At 53.9% G+C, this 18,297-nt stretch overlaps 1 protein-coding gene across 14 annotated transcripts in view; it reads left to right on the top strand.

The window, feature by feature from the left end:
* DIS3L2 (DIS3 like 3'-5' exoribonuclease 2) overlaps nt 1-18,297 on the top strand; it is a 385,610-nt gene that overhangs the window by 298,713 nt on the left and 68,600 nt on the right. For 12 of the 14 annotated variants that reach the window (XM_070070055.2, XM_089329724.1, XM_089329727.1 and 9 more), the window contains one exon: nt 17,845-18,078. In XM_070070055.2, the coding sequence (XP_069926156.1) occupies nt 17,845-18,078 (234 nt within the window). Of the gene's footprint in view, nt 1-558; nt 13,477-17,844; nt 18,079-18,297 lie in introns of those variants that run through there. The other 2 variants (XM_089329735.1, XM_089329729.1) reach the window with 2 other exon arrangements.

Genomic DNA, 18,297 nt, shown 5'->3' with positions numbered 1-18,297 from the left:
GGCCTGGTGAGAGGAGGGTGTTTGGGCGTGGGGAGAGCCTACACAGGGGGCTGGCATCCAGCGGCCCATCGCGGGGGGCGTGGCAGGCCAGGTTGCCTCTGACGTGTCATGAGAAAGGCGGCAACGTGCAGGGTGACTGGAGGTTTGAAGGGGGATTGGCAAGGTCACGCCAGAGGTCAGGCACAAGGGCCTGAAACCACAGCCCAAGAGGAGAACGGGCAAGAGCGTCAGCGGGCGGTCACTCCTCAGACGGAAGTGACTCCCAGAAAGGCCAGTCCCCTCCCCAAACAGAAACATCCCTAAAAATCCCGAAATTGGGTTGTGAGTGAGCAAGCCGCGGGACCACTCCATGCAGTGTCGTGCAGCTGCCGAAGCTGGTTGCAAAAACTGGAAGAAAGAACATGGGAAGGTTTATGCTGTACTGTTGAATGGAAGTAAAAAAGATATTTAATTATCAGGAGGTTCCAAATAAAGATGGAGGATCGAATACCCACATTTACTTTCATTCCCTCCCAAAACCTCACTAAAACAACAGTAAAGGGTTTTTTTTTTTAAAAGGCATAAACCCGCAAGGACAAAGAGAGTGGGAGAGGAGACAACAGCAACAAAACTTTGGACGCTGGGTAGCAGATGGATGAGTGGTAACTGACTTAGCAGTGCCGAGAAAGCCGAGTCCGAGCCAGCAGCGGGCAAGGCCAAGAAGCAGCCCGGTTTACAGAGCAGAGCCCTCAAAAGAAGCTCAAAAACCGACTACCAGATCGCGGGAAGGCCGGGCGCGGGCGCGGGGAGCGCGGACGGGCTGACGACGGCCCCACTCGAAGTTTCATTGTGAAAGATCGCCCCTCCGTAGCTTGGCAGAAGACCAGAAATGTGTCCTCCACACAGACCAGAGGGGAGTCTGAGCTCGGGGGCACGGCGGGGGCCCAGTGGATGTGGGTGGACGGCAGGGTAGGCGTTCCAGCTCTTTCCACCCGGCCTCAGGATTTGGTAGCCAAGCCCATCCCCTTCGGTCAGGAGATAGGAAAATCTTGCTCTGAGGAATCCTGGGAAGAGCCAGACTTGAAGATGCTAACCCTAAGAGCTGGGAGAGCAGCAGCCTTGCTTTGTCTCCCGCAGGAAAGCTTGCGTGGGGTGAGCACCACCCACACACGCAGAGCTTGGGAGGATTTCACGTAGCGGCTTGTTGAGTGTTCACTCTGATGTGTGCACAGACAACTAAGAGGAAAGCCTGTAACTGGAAACGGGCAGACGGTCGGTGTTTGGTTAGTCGTCGCTGCCCCGCACCAGGGTGCCTGGGTTCCATACCCGGCCCTGCTCCTGACTGCAGCTTCCTGCCAGTGCGCACCCTGGGAGGCAGCGGGGATGGCTCAGGGGGCTGGGGTCCCGCCGCCCGTGTGGGGAGATCTGGCTTGAGTTCCTGGCTCCTGGTTTGAGCACCAGCCCTGCTGCAGCCACTGTGGGCATTTGGGCAGTAAACTTGCTCTCCTCCCCACCCCCATCTTCTGTGTCCCTCAAATAAAGGAAAGTTGTTTTTGTTTTTTTTTTAAGTAGGAAGACAAAGTAAACAGAAAGAGGAAATTGGGACAAAAGACACTCAACGGGGAGAAGAAACTATCGTTTATATTCTTAGCACATCTTTTTTGAAGAGAGTATATCACAGGACCCTGATACTTTATTAAAGAAGTATTCCAAAGGGGAAAAAAAAGAGCTCTTAGAAATTAAAAACAGGAGAGAAGAAATGAGGAGGATTCAAGGTTCTGGCTAGAAGAAACTTGTCGAAGTGTCCCAGAGAGCGATAGAAAAGATCAGAACTGTAGAGGACCAGTCCAGGCTACCCAGCATCTATTCAGTGAGATTCCAGAAACAGGGAGCAGAGAAACAGGGCGGAAGGAATGGTCAGTAAAACACTGGTGGGAACTTCCCCTCCTGGAGGACGGGGCTGTCCAGGTGGCAGGAACCTCTGCCCAGCACAGTGGGGCACACATATTCTTCATGGCAAATCGTCACAAAGTTGCACAACACTGGGGACAGAAAAGAGCCTCTCAGGTTCATCTTTTTAAAAGATTTATTTATGGGGCTGGCGCTGTGGCGTAGTGGGCAAAGCAGCCGCCTACAGTGCCGGCATCTAATATGGGTGCCAGTTCGAGTCCTGGCTGCTTCACTTCCAATCCAGCTCTCTGTGATGGCCTAGGAAAGCAGTAGAAGATGGCCCAAGTCCTTGGGCCCCTGCACCCACATGGGAGACTGGGAAGAAGCTCCTGGCTCCTGGCTTCACATCAGCACAGCTCTAGCCATTGCAGCCAGTTAGGGAGTAAACCAGCAGAGGGAAGACCTCTCTCTCTCTCTCTCTCTTTGCCTCTTCTTCTCTCTCTCTGTAACTCTGCCTTTCAAATAAATAAATGAGTCTTTTAAACAAATAAAAGATTTATTTATTTGAAAGGCACAGTTACACAGAGAAAAGGGAGAGAGAGAGATCTTCCATACACTGGTTCAGTCCCCAGGTGTCTACAATGGCCAGAGCTGGGCCAGGCCACAGCCAGGAACTTCATCCAGGTCTCCCACATGGGTAGCAGGGCCCAAGCACTTGGGCCATCTTCCACTGCTTTGCCCAGGTCATTAGAAGGAAGCTGGATCGGAAGTGGAACAGCCAGGACATGAACCAGTATCCAGATAGAATGCTAGTCCCCAAGCCTATAGGTTTCTAAGAAGGAAATGGGGGAAGCCAACTACAAGAGGTCATAAATCAAAGTGACTTCAGGCTTGCCCACTGACCCCCTAGAAGTCAGCTCACATTGAACAAAGCTTTCTGGTTTCTGAGAGACGATGATCTCCCTGGTAAGATTCTGTGAGCTAGGCCGCCCATAGAATGTGAGATTAGGAAAAGACATTTGCAGACATGCAGAGTCTCAAAAAAAAAAAAAAAAAAAAAAAAGCTACCTATCATCCATCCTTTGTCAGGATGCTGCCAGAGGGTGCACTTCACCAAAATGAGGACTAAATCAAGAAAGAGGAGGTCATGGGACCCCAGAAGCAAGTTAGAAAGGAAGTGGAGAAACCACCCAGATCAAGGGTCAGCTGACTTCCTGGGAAAGGCCAGATAGTCAGTACTTCCAGCTCGATAGGCCCTGTGGTCTCTGCTGTGACTGCTGAACTCGTCCACTGAGCAGGAAAACAGACGTCCTGTAAAGGAGTGAGCTTGGCTTTGTTCCAGTAAAACTTTATTTAAAAACCGCTGACAGGCTGGATTTGGCCCACAGACCATAATTTGCTAACACCTGCCCTGGAAGATGGTGAAAAAATTTCCAAGGGCACCAAGTAACACACGGGGTAGAAGGCAGTTGACCCCAAATAGAGCAGATCAGACAGTTCTAGGAGAGAAGTCTTTGAGAAAATGAAGTGGTTAAAACATCTGATGTTAAGTTCAAGTGTCTGAGTTTTTTGAGAGATGGTTTAGACCAACAGTTATCAAACTCTTCAGTCTCAGGGCCTGTTACACTGAAAAATTGCTGAGGGGATGGGCATTGTCAGAGTGGCCACCTGGGACACCCACAGGCCATATTGGAACACTTGGTTGGAGTCCTAGTTGCCCCCTTCTGATCCAGCTTCCTGATAATTGTGGGAGACAGGAGATGATGGCTCAACCTGTTGGTTCCTTAACACCCATGCATGGGATCCGGATGGAGTTCTGGGCTCCTGGCTTCAGCCTGGCCCAACTCTGAGGTTTTTCAGGCATTTGGGGAGCAAACCAGAAGATGGAAAATCTTTCTCCGTCTCTCTGCCTTTCAGACAAGATGAAAATAAGTAAATTTTTAAAATTTACTACTGTTTATCCTATTAGAAACTTTAACTGATGAAAATTTAAACAGTCACTTATTTCAATTAAAATACTAAGCCTATTATAACATTATTGGAAAAGAGCTACATTTTCCTAAACAAAAAAAAATAGAAAAACTTGTTTACTAATCCCACAAATCTTTATCTGTCATAAAGAAGATATTAAGTTGGATCCTCATATGTGCTTGCATATTTAGTCTACAGGAATACTTCTTCTTGGTTGAGGTATAGGAATACAGTCTGAATTCAGACTGATATGCAATTGGAAAAGAAAGAGCACTTTAATAACTTTTTCAAGTACTTGTAGATACTCATCTGGTACACAAAGATTCAACAAATAGTTTCTTGTCAGTTCATTCCAACCTGGACTCTGAAACCATATCTGCTGTGGGCCAAGTTCGTGCCCTCCCCTCCAGAATGCACTGTTGAAGCACCGGCCCCCAGCACGACTGTGTTTGGAGCCTGGGCCTGTAGAGGTAACGAAGATGGAGCGAGACCGTGAGGGCAGGGCTCTGGTCCTGGAAGGTCACGTCCTCGTGAGAAGAGACACCACAGCTCCAGCTCTCCTCCCGGTGAGGGGGATGGCGGGCCAGGGAGGGAGCCCGCCCTGAGCCAAGCTGGCAGCACCGGGAAGAGAGCCCTGCCTAAGAGCCGCCTGGCTGGCACCAGGTAGAGCGCTGTTGCTGAGGGCCACTTTGGCTGGCCGCTGGACCTTGAACGTTCAGCCTCCGGGACTTCAGAAGTGCGCGTCTGTTGTTGACGTCGCCCAGTCTGGTATTTGGCAGTGGTGACCCTAGCAGACTATTACAGTATCAACTGAACTGGTTTTTTTTTTTTTTTTCTTTTTTTTTTTTTAACTAGAGTACATAACAATCCATTGGTCTATCTTTTTTTTTTTTTTTTTTTTTTTTTTTTTGACAGGCAGAGTGGACAGTGAGAGAGAGAGAGAGAGACAGAGACAGAGAGAAAGGTCTTCCTTTGCCGTTGGTTCACCCTCCAATGGCCGCCGCGGCCGGCGCGCTATGGCCGGCGCACCACGCTGATCCCATGGCAGGAGCCAGGTGCTTCTCCTGGTCTCCCATGGGGTGCAGGGCCCAAGGACTTGGGTCATCCTCCACTGCACTCCCTGGCCACAGCAGAGAGCTGGCCTGGAAGAGGGGCGACCGGGACAGAATCTAGCGCCCCGACCGGGACTAGAACCCGGTGTGCCGGCGCCGCAAGGCGGAGGATTAGCCTGTTGAGCCGCGGTGCTGGCCCATTGATCTATCTTAAATCTTTCCCTCTTTTTTGTTTCTCTCTTTTTAAAAAAATATTTTTTTGTTTATTTATTTGAAAGTCAGAGTTACAGAGAGAGGGAGAAACAGAGAGAGGTCTTCCATCCACTGGTTCACTCCCCAAGCAGCCAGAATGGCCAGGGCTGAGCTAGGCTGAAGCCAGGAGCCAGGAGCCAGGAGCTTCACCTGGGTCTCCCACATTGGCGGCATGGGCCCAAGCACTTGGACCATCTTCTACTGCTTGTCCCAGGCCATTAGGAAAGTGGAGCAGCCAGGACGTGAACCAGTGCCAATGTGGGATGCCAGAGGTAGCTTTACCTGCTACACCATAATGCCCACCCTCTTCTCTTTTCCCTCCCTCCCTCCCTTGCTTCCCTTTCTTTCCATCCTTCCTTAGAAATGTAAGCCCAGAATAACTCATAAATTTTTTAAAATTTATATTCATTTTATTGAATGGCAGAGAGAGCTCTTCCAGCCACAAGTTCACTCCCCAAATGCCCACATCAGCCAGGACTGGGCCAGGCCGAAGCCAGGAGCCTAAACTCAGCCGGGGTCACAGGGGTGGCAGGGACCTGAGTACTTGGGTCACCATCTGCTGCCTCTCAGGGTACTCATTAGCAAAAAGCTGGATCAGAAGTGAAGGAGCCGGGAGTCAAACCAGTTACTGCAGTACGCAATGCGGACATCGTGAGCAGCATCTTAACCACTGCACTAAATGTCCTTGGCTTCCATTTTTAATGGATCTCTTACCCAGGCATGATTTTTTTTTTTTTTTTAAGATTTATTTGAAAGGCAAGACTACAGAGAGGCAGAGGCAGAAGCAGAGAGATCTTGCATCCGCTGGTTCACTCCCCAAATGGCTGCAACAGCTGGAGCTGGGCTGATCCAAGGCCAGGAGCCAGGAACCTCTGCTAGGTCCCCCACGCAGGTGCAGGGGCCTTAACATTTGGGCCATCCTCCACTGCTTTCCCAGGCCATAGCTGAGAGCTGGATGGCAAGTGGAGCAGCCAGGACTTGAACCAGTGCCCACATAGGATGCTGGCACTGCAGGCGGTAGCTTTACCCACTATGCTACAGGGCCATCTCCCATGCATGATTTTTTCTTTTTTAGATTTATTTATTTTATTTGAAAGGCAGAGTTACAGAGAGGCAGAAGCATAAAGAGAGAGAGAGAGAGAGAGAGAGAGAGAGAGAGAAAGTCTTCCATCCACTGGTTCACTTCTCAGATGGGTGCAATGCCCAGAGCTGCAACAATCCGAAGCTAGGAGCCAGGAGCTTCTTCCGGGTCCCCGACCTGGGTGCAGGGGCCCAAGAACTTGGGCCAACTTCCACTGCTTTCCCAGGCCAGCGCAGAGAGCTGGATCGGAAGTGAAGCAGCTGGGACTTGAACCGGTGCCCACATGGGATGCTGGCACTGCAGGCAGCGGCTTTACCTGCTATGCCACAGCCTTCCCACCCCCAGCATGATTTTTAACATTACATATTGGTCATTTAGAAAATATTGGCTTTGTATGTGGCCTCATATTTTATATCAGAAATTCACGTATGTTAATATAACTGCTAATACTATCATGAAAGTTTTTTTTTTTTAATTTTTTGACAGGCAGAGTGGACAGTGAGAGAGAGAGAGACAGAGAGAAAGGTCTTCCTTTGCCGTTGGTTCACCCTTCAATGGCCGCCGCAGCCGGCGCGCTGCGGCCGGCACACCGCGCTGATCCGATGGCCGGAGCCAGGTGCTTCTCCTGGTCTCCCATGGGGTGCAGGGCCCAAGTACTTGGGCCATCCTCCACTGCACTTCCCTGGCCACAGCAGAGAGCTGGCCTGGAAGAGGGGCAACCGGGACAGAATCCGGTGCCCCAACTGGGACTAGAACCCAGTGAGCCGGTGCCGCAAGGCGGAGGACTAGCCTAGTGAGCCGCGGCGCCAGCCTGCAAGTGTTTTAAGTGTTAGGAAACCATCATGTGTCAGATACACGATTCCCAAGAATTCCAATTTTTGTGAAAGCCCATTTTATCACTGGCAATACACAGTGTCCATTGTTTTACTTGAAATGCCAAACACCAGGTCTGAGTGACTGTAGATTGTGTGTTACTTGTTTCTCTAAGTGAAAGTGGTTTTCCATTAAAAAGGCAGGCAACTCAGTTCACAACTCGGTTACATAAATGTTTCTCCTCTACATTCAGCATCACTGACAGCAACTACCACCCAAGAGTTAAGACAGAATAAAATTCACAACTTTTACACTCCATCAAGCACATTCATGTGGCTGGCGCTGTGGTGTAGCAGGTAAAGCCGCCATCTGCAGGGCCGGCATCCCATATGGGTGCCAGTTAGCATCCCGGCTGCTTTTTTTTTTTTTTTTTTTTTTTTGACAGGCAGAGTTAGTGAGAGAGAAAGACAGAGAGAAAGGTCTTCCTTCCATTGGTTCACCCCCCCTAAATGGCCACTACAGCGGGCGCGCTGCGCCGATCCAAAGCCAGGATCCAGGTGCTTCCTCCTGGTATCCCATGGGGTGCAGGGCCCAAGTACTTGGGCCATCCTCCACTGCCTTCCCAGGCCACAGCAGAGAGCTGGACTGGAAGAGGAGCAACCGAGACAGAATCTGGCGCCCCAACCAGGACTAGAACCCAGGGTGCCGGCGCTGCAAGGCAGAGGATTAGCCTAGTGAGCCACGGCGCCAGCCTGCTTCACTTCTGACCCAGCTCTCTGTTATGGCCTGGGAAAGCAGTATAAGATGGCTCAAGTCATGTGGGAAAACTGGAATAAGCTCCTGGCTCCTGGCTCCGGATCTGTCTAGCTCCCGCCATTGCAGCCAACTGGGGAGTGAACCAGCGGATGGAAGACCATGCTCGCTCTCTGCCTCTCTGTCTCTCTGTGTGTAACTCTGACTTTCACATAAATAAATCTTAAAAAGAAAAAAAAAAGAAATACTAGTACAGACCCAAAAGAAGGAAGGTGAGAGATACACCTGGACATTTGTCACAAGAAAAAACTCACCCAACTAAACTTTGTTCTGTAGGAACAACTGTGATCCACAAAATCTCAGCCCAGACTGGCTCAGCGCAGTAGCCTGGTCCCCTCCTGAGCACCGCCAGCTCTTCTGCCAGGCACTTTAGGAGCGTGAGGGCCTGCACACCAAAGACCGGGGCTCAGTGCCCTGCCCTCCGATCTTAAACTGAGGTCACCTCGGGCGGCATAACCAGTGACAGACTTTAAAGGATGAAGCCGGCTTGGTAACGAAGTCCTTAGACTTTAGAGCCCTGGAGTCCCGGTGTCCCAGGTAGCCCAGCAGAGGAAGGGTCCCTCTGGTAACGGTGCCGGCCTCGAGTTGTCTCCGGCAGCATCCCTTCCGGGACTGCCCGGGACCAGGGAGCACCCGGAGTGTTCCCTGGTGCCACCCGTTTCAGGCCAAATGTCGTGCGTTTCTTCTCCATGGGGGGTATTCTTCACCCTGGTCTTTCTTCTCTGCTTCCCGCGAACCTCTAGACTCATCTGCCCTCTTCCTTGTCACCGTGGTGCTGGCACCTGTGTCCCAGCTCCAGTCTCCCACTTGTTCTCCCAGCGGCTCTACCTGCCCCATTTCAGCTTCGCTCCCCACCACCCTCACCTGCCCACCAGAGCGGTCAGAACAGTCCCTTTAAATCCCAAGTTGGGTCTTGTCTCTCCTCCATGAAAACTGCAGTCAGTCCTTCCGCAGAGTGAAAGCCAGAGAGTCCGTACAGGGGGCTTTGCTCCTGTTCTTTCTCCCCGTCTTCTCTGCAGGTAGTGCATGGACCCCAAGGTCACCAGGGGCCAGATTCCCGTCTGGTCCCGGAGCCACCGGGCTCACCTGAGAGAAGCTGGCTCGCTGACTTCCTTCCCTCCGTCTTCTAACGTCCTCCAAGTCTCCACCCCACATAGCTCCGGGCACTCTCCCCGCCCCCTGTGTTGAGGACAGCACATTGCAAGGGACCCGTGGGATGTTCCCACCCAGGCTTCCGTCAGCTGAGCCTCGGGCTCCTTCCGAATCTGTCCGTTGCTGATGTCACTGTTCCACGTATCTTTGCTCCTGGGCTCCAGCCTTCCACTCATCTTCCCTTCAAGACCCAGCCTTCTCCCAGATGACTTTCCTTTCTCTTTCTTGGAAACCGGCCAGACCAGCCAGCTTGATCTGCGAGAGTCCTCCCTTCCACAGCACACTTCCTTCCTGTCTGCCGTTCCTCACCTCTTCCCTCGGCGTGCAGTGGAGATCGGGGCTGAGCCGCAGCCCGGTGTTCCTGAGACCTTCTGATGGCTTCAGTGAGACCAACTTGTAGCCCCTTCGTGTCCGCCACACCCCAGGGCCAACGTGTCCAACTCTGTTTTCTGTTACTGCCGTCATCACCCAAGTGCAAGGCCTCGCCATCTTCCCCTGGGGCCACTGAGGTAGACTCTATGTGGTCTCCGTTCTGTTTCCTCAGAGATGTCAGCTGACCACTTCCAGTGTCGCTCAGCTGGTCCCACAAGTCCAGTCCCCACCAGCTCACCCCCAGCCTGTGGCTGTCCACCACCCATCCTGCCCCTCGGCCTCCACTCTTTTTTTTTTTAAAGCTTTATTTTATTTATTTGAAAGAGCTACAGAAAGAGGTGGACCCAGAGAGAGAGAGAGAGGTTGGTCTTCCATCTGCTGGTTCCCTCCCCAAATGGCTGCAATGGCCAGAGCTGGGCCGATACAAAGCCAGGAGCCAGGAGCTTCTTCTGGGTCTCCCACGTGGGTGCAGGGGCCCAAGGACCTGGGCCATCTTCTACTGCTTTCCCAGGCCATAGTAGAGAGCTGGAGTGGAAGTGGAGCAGCCAGGACTCAAACCGGTGCCCATGTGGGATGCCAGCACTCCAGGCCAGGGCTTTAACCTAACACAACACAGCGCCGGCCCCTCGGCCTCCACTCTTGACACCCAAGGGTTTTGTTGGCCTGACAGGGAGTTGCCGCACTGGCAAGATTTCACATGTGCCTCTTCCTCTTCCTTGAAGATCCTTCTGTTAGCTCCGCCTGCAAGCTTAGCCTTTTTGAGTTCAAGCTAAATGTAGTGTCATTGCTAAGTCACTCATTCATTCCATAACCAGTCATGGATATTTGCCATCTTCAGACACTGAACAAGATACCAAAGAGATTCCAATAAAATAGGCACTGAAGGCCAGCGCCGTGGCTCACTAGGCTAATCCTCCGCCCGCGGCGCTGGCACACCAGGTTCTAGTCCCAGTCGGGGCACCAGATTCTGTCCCAGGTGCCCCTCTTCCAGTCCAGCTCTCTGATGTGGCCTGGGAGTGCAGTGGAGGATGACCCAAGTCCTTGGGCCCTGCACCCCATGGGAGACCAGGAGAAGCACCTGGCTCCTGGCTTTGGATCAGCGTGATGCATCGTCTGCAGTGCACCGGCCGCAGCGGCCATTGGAGGGTGAACCAACAGCAAAGGAAGACCTTTCTCTCTGTCTCTCTCTCATTGTCCACTCTGCCTGTCAAAAAAAAAAAAATAGCACTGAAATAGAAACAGTGGTTATCTTTTGATGGAGGATTGTTGCAATTTTTTTCCCTTGTCTCTTATCCTACTTGTATTTTTTAAGTTTTCTACAATGGGTGCATACAAAAATACTTCAAAACATGCAGGGAAAATTAAAAGATGAACTGTTGTGATGCAAAATATTTTGAAAGCCATGCATAGTTTTTTCATAAAACACATTTTCCATGAACTTTTGAAGACCCCTCTTACTGTAATGGGAAAAAAAAGTGAAAATCATTTTTGAGATTTTTTCCCCTTGTTTTTTTAATAACAGATGAGACATACTGGAATATGTTCGTAGGCTGAGCGGGAGGGCAAACAGTGAAGGTGACGCTGGAGATGAGGAAGGAGGGCGGGCAGACTTTTGGAGCCAGGTCCAGAAAGCAGTGGGAGGCCCAGCCCACCCTAGGCTGGAGATCAGCTCCCACAGGAAGAGAAGTAGAGACGGGGAGCCAGAGGGTTTGCTGCTGACTCCATGAGAAGGTGCTCAGGCCGGGATGCATCCGCCCGCCAGGGGCCCCGGTGGCACACCTGTCACCCTCCCGGCGCCGAGTCAGGTGCGCGCAGGTCTGTTGTCCTGCTAGATTGTAAAGTCCTTAAAAGCAGAGTCCATTCCTAATTTTCTAATTAGAAAAGTGCTCAGAAGGGGTGTCGCAGAGTGGCGTGCGTGTCAGGCCCACACCGGTTTGTGTTCTGGTCTGCGGAATTACAACGCTGTTGCGCTTGCTAAGTGGCAGGTGACTCAGAGCTGTGAGGCCGTTTGCTGGGGATTGAGGGGCTCCTTTCAGCACCCCCCGCCCCTGCCCGGGCTGACCCCTGCAGAGCTGCGTGGCCCACCCTGCTGCTGGCCTCTCAGCCATCACTGCTCGGGGTGCTGGGTAACTTGGAGGGTCTTGTCTAGACAGCACGCACCCCGGGGCTCAGGCTCCTGAACAGGATCGTGTAATGTGGGCTTCGTTAATGGTAAAGGAAGGCAGTGTTGGGCGTTCAGTTTCATCCGGGGACGCCGGAGCAGAAACTATCCAGGCAGCTCCCGGTGGGAGACGACAGCTTTGAAGACTCATTCTGAGAATACTAGAAAAGTTCCCAGCGCATCCATCTTTAGAAATTGCCGGAGGCGGAGCAGAGTTGCCTGATTTCAGGCCTGCAGCGACAGCGCTGGGAGGGGAGCATTGGGAAGAACTCCGCCGTGTTCTTGCCTCACGGCCCAGTTTCCTCATGAAGGCACCAATCAGATGGCTACTAGGTCACCACCGGGGAACAGCAGGGCCAAATTGTGGTAAGGCTGCTCGAATCCTTGGGATTGAAAGAACAACTTGAAGTGAAATGTTCTCGATAAACAAAGCAGGCGTGCCATTGAGCATGCCTAGGATCGCTGGGCAGAGAGCTAGACATTCTTTCTCATCAGCTTCCCTCTTAGGTTTTGTTGTTCCTGACAGTAGGTTTGATTTACATCTGAACATGGGCCCAGGTCAGTAAACAAGTAGCAGGTCGGGGGGTGGGGGGGCTTCTGGAGAGATCCAGAACGAAGGGCCTCCGAGACGGAAGCTGGGGTTGAGAGGTGCATGGCCGGAGCCTGTGCAGCCCCTGTGGCCCACAGCGCCCCTACCTGTGCTGTGGTCAGTGACGCTTTGGTTTCGGTGTTCGCTGTAGTTTGACGATGGTGGAGTGGGCTCTGGCTGGTCAGGTGGTGGTGCTCGCTCCTGGCTCAGTTCCTGGGAAAACTCTGGATGTCATCTGTAGAGAAGATACGTGGCCACTCCCTCAAGTTAGTGAGCTAATCAGTAAGAGGTCGATTTACATGGAAACCATAAGCTAAACGGGGAGACAGAGACTGCACCTGACAGTGCCCAGTGCTCCATCAGGCACGGGGCAGGGGCTCCCTTTCAGTGCCCCCCGCCTCTCCGCCGCCTTCCAGTGCCTGTCTTTCTGCCCAGCTCCTTGCCGCCTCCCTGGCACCTCTGACTGCTCTCGAAGCTGTGCTGTCTCCCAGCAGTGACCCTCCTGTCTCCACAGCTGTGGGCAGTGGCAGAAACCCACTGGTTTCGTTCCCGATGGGCAAATGTTCCTTTCTTCTTAATACACTTTTTGTTTGCTTGTTTCTTTTTCTTTTCTTTTTTTTTTTTTTTTTAAGATTTATTTGAAAGGCAGAGCCTCTTCCATCTGCTGGTTCACTCCCCAAATGGGTACAACAGTCAGGGCAAGGTCAGGCCAAGGCCAGGAGCCAGGAACTCCATCTGTTCTCCCATAGGGTGTCCAGGGCCGCAGGTGCCTGGACCATCCTCTGCTGCAGGACGTTGGATTGGAAGCCCAGCAGTTGGAACTCACACGAGCACTCCAGGTTGAGATGCCGGTGTCACAAGCGACAGCTTAACCCACTGTGCCACAGTGCCTGCCCCCAGTAATGTTTTTTGGAACTATTTTACATAAAGACTGCTGTGAATGGATTTTGCATATAATTAGATTATAGATTAAAATTATAAATTAGCCCCATTAGCAGTTTTTAAGCAGAGATGTCTTAATGAGGCACAGGTGTTTCTCAGACCATCAATTTTAAGACACATCTGAATGATCTGGGCAGTTTTCAAAGGATATGATTTCTCATACCTCTGTGTCTATAAAATAGAGGCAGTTGGCATGTATTTGGGGGGTACTTGGTTTCTTGTAGTCCTTCATCTGTCTGGCTGTGGCCTGCAGCTGAAATACAGTAAAAGGAACCCTGGACTTTGAGTCTTGCGTCCTTCCACATGGTCTGGTCTCGGCTGCCGCTGGTTGTGGATGTTGCCAAGTGCCTCGTCTGTCTTCTCAAAGGTCCGATGAGCTGAGTGACACACTCCTGCCAGACACATTAAGGTAATGGGGGAGAGGACACAGGCTGACGGTATGGTGGCGTCGCCAGTCTCGCCTGGGACCAGAAAGTAGGCCTTTGTGGCTGATAGGAGCCTCCTGGTCAGCGTTTCCCGCAGTGGGTCGGCCGCTGGTGGCCCGGATCACTCAGCCGTTCGAGTGAGTGCGGCGAGTGTGGAGGCAGAGGCCCAAGTCCTGTGATCTAGCGAAGGAAGGAGGAAGGGCATGAGCTTTTCTGAAGTGTTTTGTTTATGAATCTCCTCGTGGCTTTTTACTTTTTCCATGAAAAACTCTTTGTCCTTTTGTCTTCTGCCACTGGCCCCGGTTGTGGACTGGGTGTTGATGTGAGCACGGTTTCCAAATTGGAAATTAATGAGGTGTTCCATCCAGAGAGGCCTTCCTCCCACCTCCCATGCCGCACGCCGGCCGCGCCCGGGTCCCCCTCCGTGTGGATCGGTGCTGCCGGCCGCCCTTCTCTGGGGAAGGCTGCTCGGGTCTCTGCTGGCCTGACGCAGCCGTGGCTGCAGGCCGGCTTTTCCTGGCCTAAGAGTTTTCTTAGTGCATCAGTCAGGTCTGACGGCAGAAGTGCTCGATGGAGTTGAGGCCGCGTAGGCTGGCTGCTGAGGCCCTGTCACGGAGAGGAAGCTGCTGGTGGCTCTGCCAGCTTCTGCCCTAGCCCTTTCTGTGTTTGTAAGGAGGGCTGGATTGGCGCAGATTCCCCGGGATGCAGGCACTGGGGAGGTGGCTGTATCAGCGAAGCTTTAGGAAGCTCGTTAGCGCTCTGTGGGCTCCCGTGCGGCGCCGTTAAGAGGGGGTATCTATTTTGATTGACAAGAGCAGAGGTTCCCATTAGGGAAAACTTTTATTTTATTTTTTATTTATTTGCTGGGTAGAGTTATAGACAGTGAGAGAGAGAGACAGAGAGAAAGGTCTTCCCTCCATTGGTTCACTCCCCAAATGGCTGCCAAATGGCTGCTATGGCCAGCACTGCACTGATCCAAAGCCAGGACCTAGGTGCCTCCTCCTGGTCTCCCACGCGGGTGCAGGGCCCAAGCACTTGGGCCATCCTCCACTGCCCTCCTGGGCCACAGCAGAGAGCTGGACTGGAAGAGGAGCAGCCGGGACTAGAACCCAGCGCCCGTATGGGATGCTGGCACCACAGGTGGAAGATTGACCAAGTGAGCCACGGCGCCGGCCCCAGGGAAAACTTTTAAAGGGGCTCAAACAGTCTGATGGCCCACAGCCAGCATGGGCTGTGAGCACATGTGGGTGAGGAGCGGCTGGCAAGGAGCGCACACACACACGGATTTCAGAATTCTCTTGCCGCAAAGTATACTAACCTGGTCTTCCGTTTTCCACGGTGCTTTTGAAGTGGCCCCTCGTCAGGGCCCAGCCACCAGAGGGGTCAAAGGGAACAACAAAAGTGCATGTAGAGCCAGGAGGCCCGGGCCTGGGGACTGGTCAGGGGATGTCTGGGAACCTCATGGGACTGGCTGCGAAAATGTGTGCTTAAGTATTTCAGCAGGAGGGCCCGGAGCTTTCACGAGCTCTTAGAGCAGTTGTTGGACCGCTGATGTACGGGAAGGCAGGTGCCCGCTCCGGCTGCAGTGGCCGCCCTGCGCCAGCGCAGCCTCTAGAGAGAAAGGCCACACCCCAGAAAGCCCCCTGCCCTCCACCTGGGTGCTGGAGGCGAGGCGCGAGACCACCTGTGGAGCGTATGCCAGAGAGAGAGAGGCGCCGAGCAGGGTGGAACCTGGCGTTTCCCGAGCGTGCCGAGGGCAGACTGGCCTGCGTGACGTGGGCGCACGGGAGGAGGAGGGACGGGGTTTGGAATGAGATGGGGAAAAGGAAACAAGCTAAATCTCCAGGGGGAACATGTGAGACCACAAGAATGAAGAGGTCACGGCCCTGTCGTTCCCGGGGAGGCTGGAACAGCTCCGCTCAGGAAGTGGGGCGGAGCCAGCGGGACCAGCCTGGAAGGAGCTCTTCTGGGCACCTGTGCCGGCGCGCGCCTGGGACCGGGTCAGTACCTGGGGTCGGCTCCTCAGCTGCCTGTGCCTGCAGAGCACACGATGCCTCCAGAGAGCCAGATGCAGGGCCAGCTTGCCCGGTAGCAGACTCAGGAGCACGTTAATGGAAGTCCTTGTATTTTTGGATAGGGGTGTCATTCTTGGAAATCTCTGGAAAGCGTAGTTTTAAGATTTTTTTAATTAGTCTGCATTTAAAGATTCAAGACTCGTTACAGCTCTCGGTACCACCACCTCCCTCCCCATAAGAGTGAGGGCTGCGACTGTTCTGCCGTATTCTGAGAGTATGGATTTGGAAGGTGAGGGTTCCCAAGGGCGCTCCCTGGCCTTCCAGGCTAGCAGCCCATTCCCTGGAGGCTTTGCTGTGTGGACAGCACCTGCCACCCCTCCCACGGCCTCTTCCAGAAGCGTTCTCTCAGGGCCGTGACCTGCATGGCCTGGCCGGTGAACAGCAAGGCAGGGGGATTCTGCAGGCCCAGGCTGCAAGGCTCTGCTCTGAAGGATGCCAGTCATCTCCCAAGCACTTGCCTCGGTCCCAGACCCCACCCAGCCACACTCGCCCTGGCCTCACGCTTGCCCGCTCGCCTACCTAGATGGGCCCTTGGCCGCCCTCTCCCTGGCCTCACGCTCGATGGGCCCTCGGCCTCCCTTGCCCTGGCCTCACGCTCATCTACCTGGACGGGGACTCTGTGCCATGAGCGCTCCCAAGCTGCCTCTCTGCCCCTCACATCTCCAGGCCGCCTTCTCCTCCTCGCCCTGCAAACAGCGCAGTCCTCTCCCCTGCTCCCTCAGCTGCCTGCCCTCGCTGCCATGCTTCCAGGAGCCGTCGCCACTGGTGCCACCCCTGCACTGCAGCCACCCCGTCCTTGGCCCAGAGCTGCCCAGACTGGCACACGTGACAGCTCAGATCCCAGCTTTGCCAATCTCTGGGGGCGTGAGCTTGGACAAGTCACTTCATTTCTTGGCACATGGGTTAGGCTGCCGCCTGTGCCTCCAGCATCCCATATGAGCTCAGGTTTGAGTCCTGGCTGCTCCATTTCCTATCCAGCTCCCTACTAACACACCTGGGAAAAACAGCAGCAGACGATCCAAGTGCTTAGCCCTGCCACCGTGTGGGAGGCCTGGACGGAGCTGCTGGCTCCTGGCTTCTGCTTGGAAGCCGTTGCAGCTGCTGAGGGAGGGAGCAAATCAGCAGGTAGGAGATCTCTCTCTCTCTCTCTCTCTCTCTCTCTCTCTCTTTGCCTTTCAAATAAACAGAACACATCTTTTAAAAGAGTATTTAATTTCCCTGTGCCTTAGTTTCCCCGTCTGAACGAGGGTAATAGACGCTACCTCGTAGGCCGTGCGCTGGGTGGGTAGCCAGGCCTGTCCCAGGGCAGTGCTGCTCAGCGTGGACTCTCAAGCTCTTCCCCCAGCCCCTCTGACACTCAACTCCTGGTTTTCTCTCTGTCTGAACTCTCTTGTCTTTCTTCCATTTTCCTTCTCTGGCTTCTCTTTTGCTCCCTGAAATGGAGGAAGTGAGAGAGAGTGCAGCCTTGACCCTCTTCCTCCTCCTCCCCCCTCCCCCCACCCCTCATGTCATGGCGCCCTGTGTCCCCGAGTGCCTGCTCAGTAGCCTCACCTGGGTTTCTCCCTGCACCTCCCACTCAGGAGTCCCACAATGTTTTAGCGTTGACTTATTTCTGTTTGAAAAGAAAGAAATGCTAACTATAGAAAGTACAGAAAAATTGAAAAAACAAGATGGCAGCTCACCAGTGGTCCCCGCCTTCAGCAAGCACTACCTCTAAGCCTGAGTTTCCCCGGGGACGTGCGGGTTGTCTGCTCGTGCTGGGGGAGAGGTGCCGCTGGCATCCAGTGGGGAGAGCCCAGGGGTACAGCTCACATCTCATAAGTGCACGGGATGGCCCCCGTGCTGAGGTGAAGCAGGCCAGTCGAGGTGTCTGTCCCCACACAGGTGCCCCAGGTAGAGCAAGCCGGAATTGCTTTCCTCGTGTTACCCTCACCCGGCTTCTCCACCTGCGTTCTCTCTGTCCACTCCCCACATCTGAGCCCTGACCGGGCCCTGGAGCCCCACCTGTCACCTCTCAGGTGGTCGTCCCTTCTTCTCCCCCCACTTTGACTTTGGTGGACCCTCATCCACACTGATGAAAACGCCACAACCCTTCTCTGTGCGTCTCCTGCCGTCGCTGCCTGTGGGGACCCTGTGAAGGCCAGGCTCCCGGAGGCGGCCGCTTTGTGTCTGATCCGCCGCTGTGTCAGGCTCCATGGAGCTCTGTGCCCGTGCGGGAACGAGTGGTCGAGTGAAGACCAGCCTGGAAAGTTCCTCACAAGCTGTCCCCCTCTGCAGATCCTCGACGAGTGGTTTGGCCGGACCATCATCCGCTCCTGCACCAAACTGAGCTATGACCACGCACAGAGCATGATCGAAAACCCGGCCGAGAAGATCCCCGAGACGGCGCTGCCCCCCGTCTCCCCGGAGCACAGCAGCGAGGAGGTGCACCGGGCTGTGCTGAACCTACACGGGATCGCGCAGAAGCTGCGCCGGCAGCGCTTCGCGGACGGCGCGCTCCGCTTGGATCAGGTCAGTTGGGCTTTTGTGTGCGGCACGACCCGGAGGAGACCGGTGCCTGTGCCCCAGAGGGCGAGCCTGGCAGCAAGGCCGCCCGGGGCGCCTCCTGCCTCCTCCTTCCTGCTGCTAGCACGGGGCTCTGTGACTCTGGGAGGCAGGCAGATCCAGACTGCTACCCACCCTGCAGGTGCCCCAGGCACATGGCACCAAGGCGAGGGATGGCGTGTGTGT

The sequence above is a fragment of the Oryctolagus cuniculus genome, chromosome 3 (genome assembly GCF_051225735.1).
Source record: "Oryctolagus cuniculus isolate XC-2025 breed Fujian yellow rabbit chromosome 3, ASM5122573v1, whole genome shotgun sequence".
Taxonomy (NCBI): domain Eukaryota; kingdom Metazoa; phylum Chordata; class Mammalia; order Lagomorpha; family Leporidae; genus Oryctolagus; species Oryctolagus cuniculus.
Note: the sequence above shows the minus strand (reverse complement) of the source record. Positions and strands in the feature narration are given on the sequence as shown.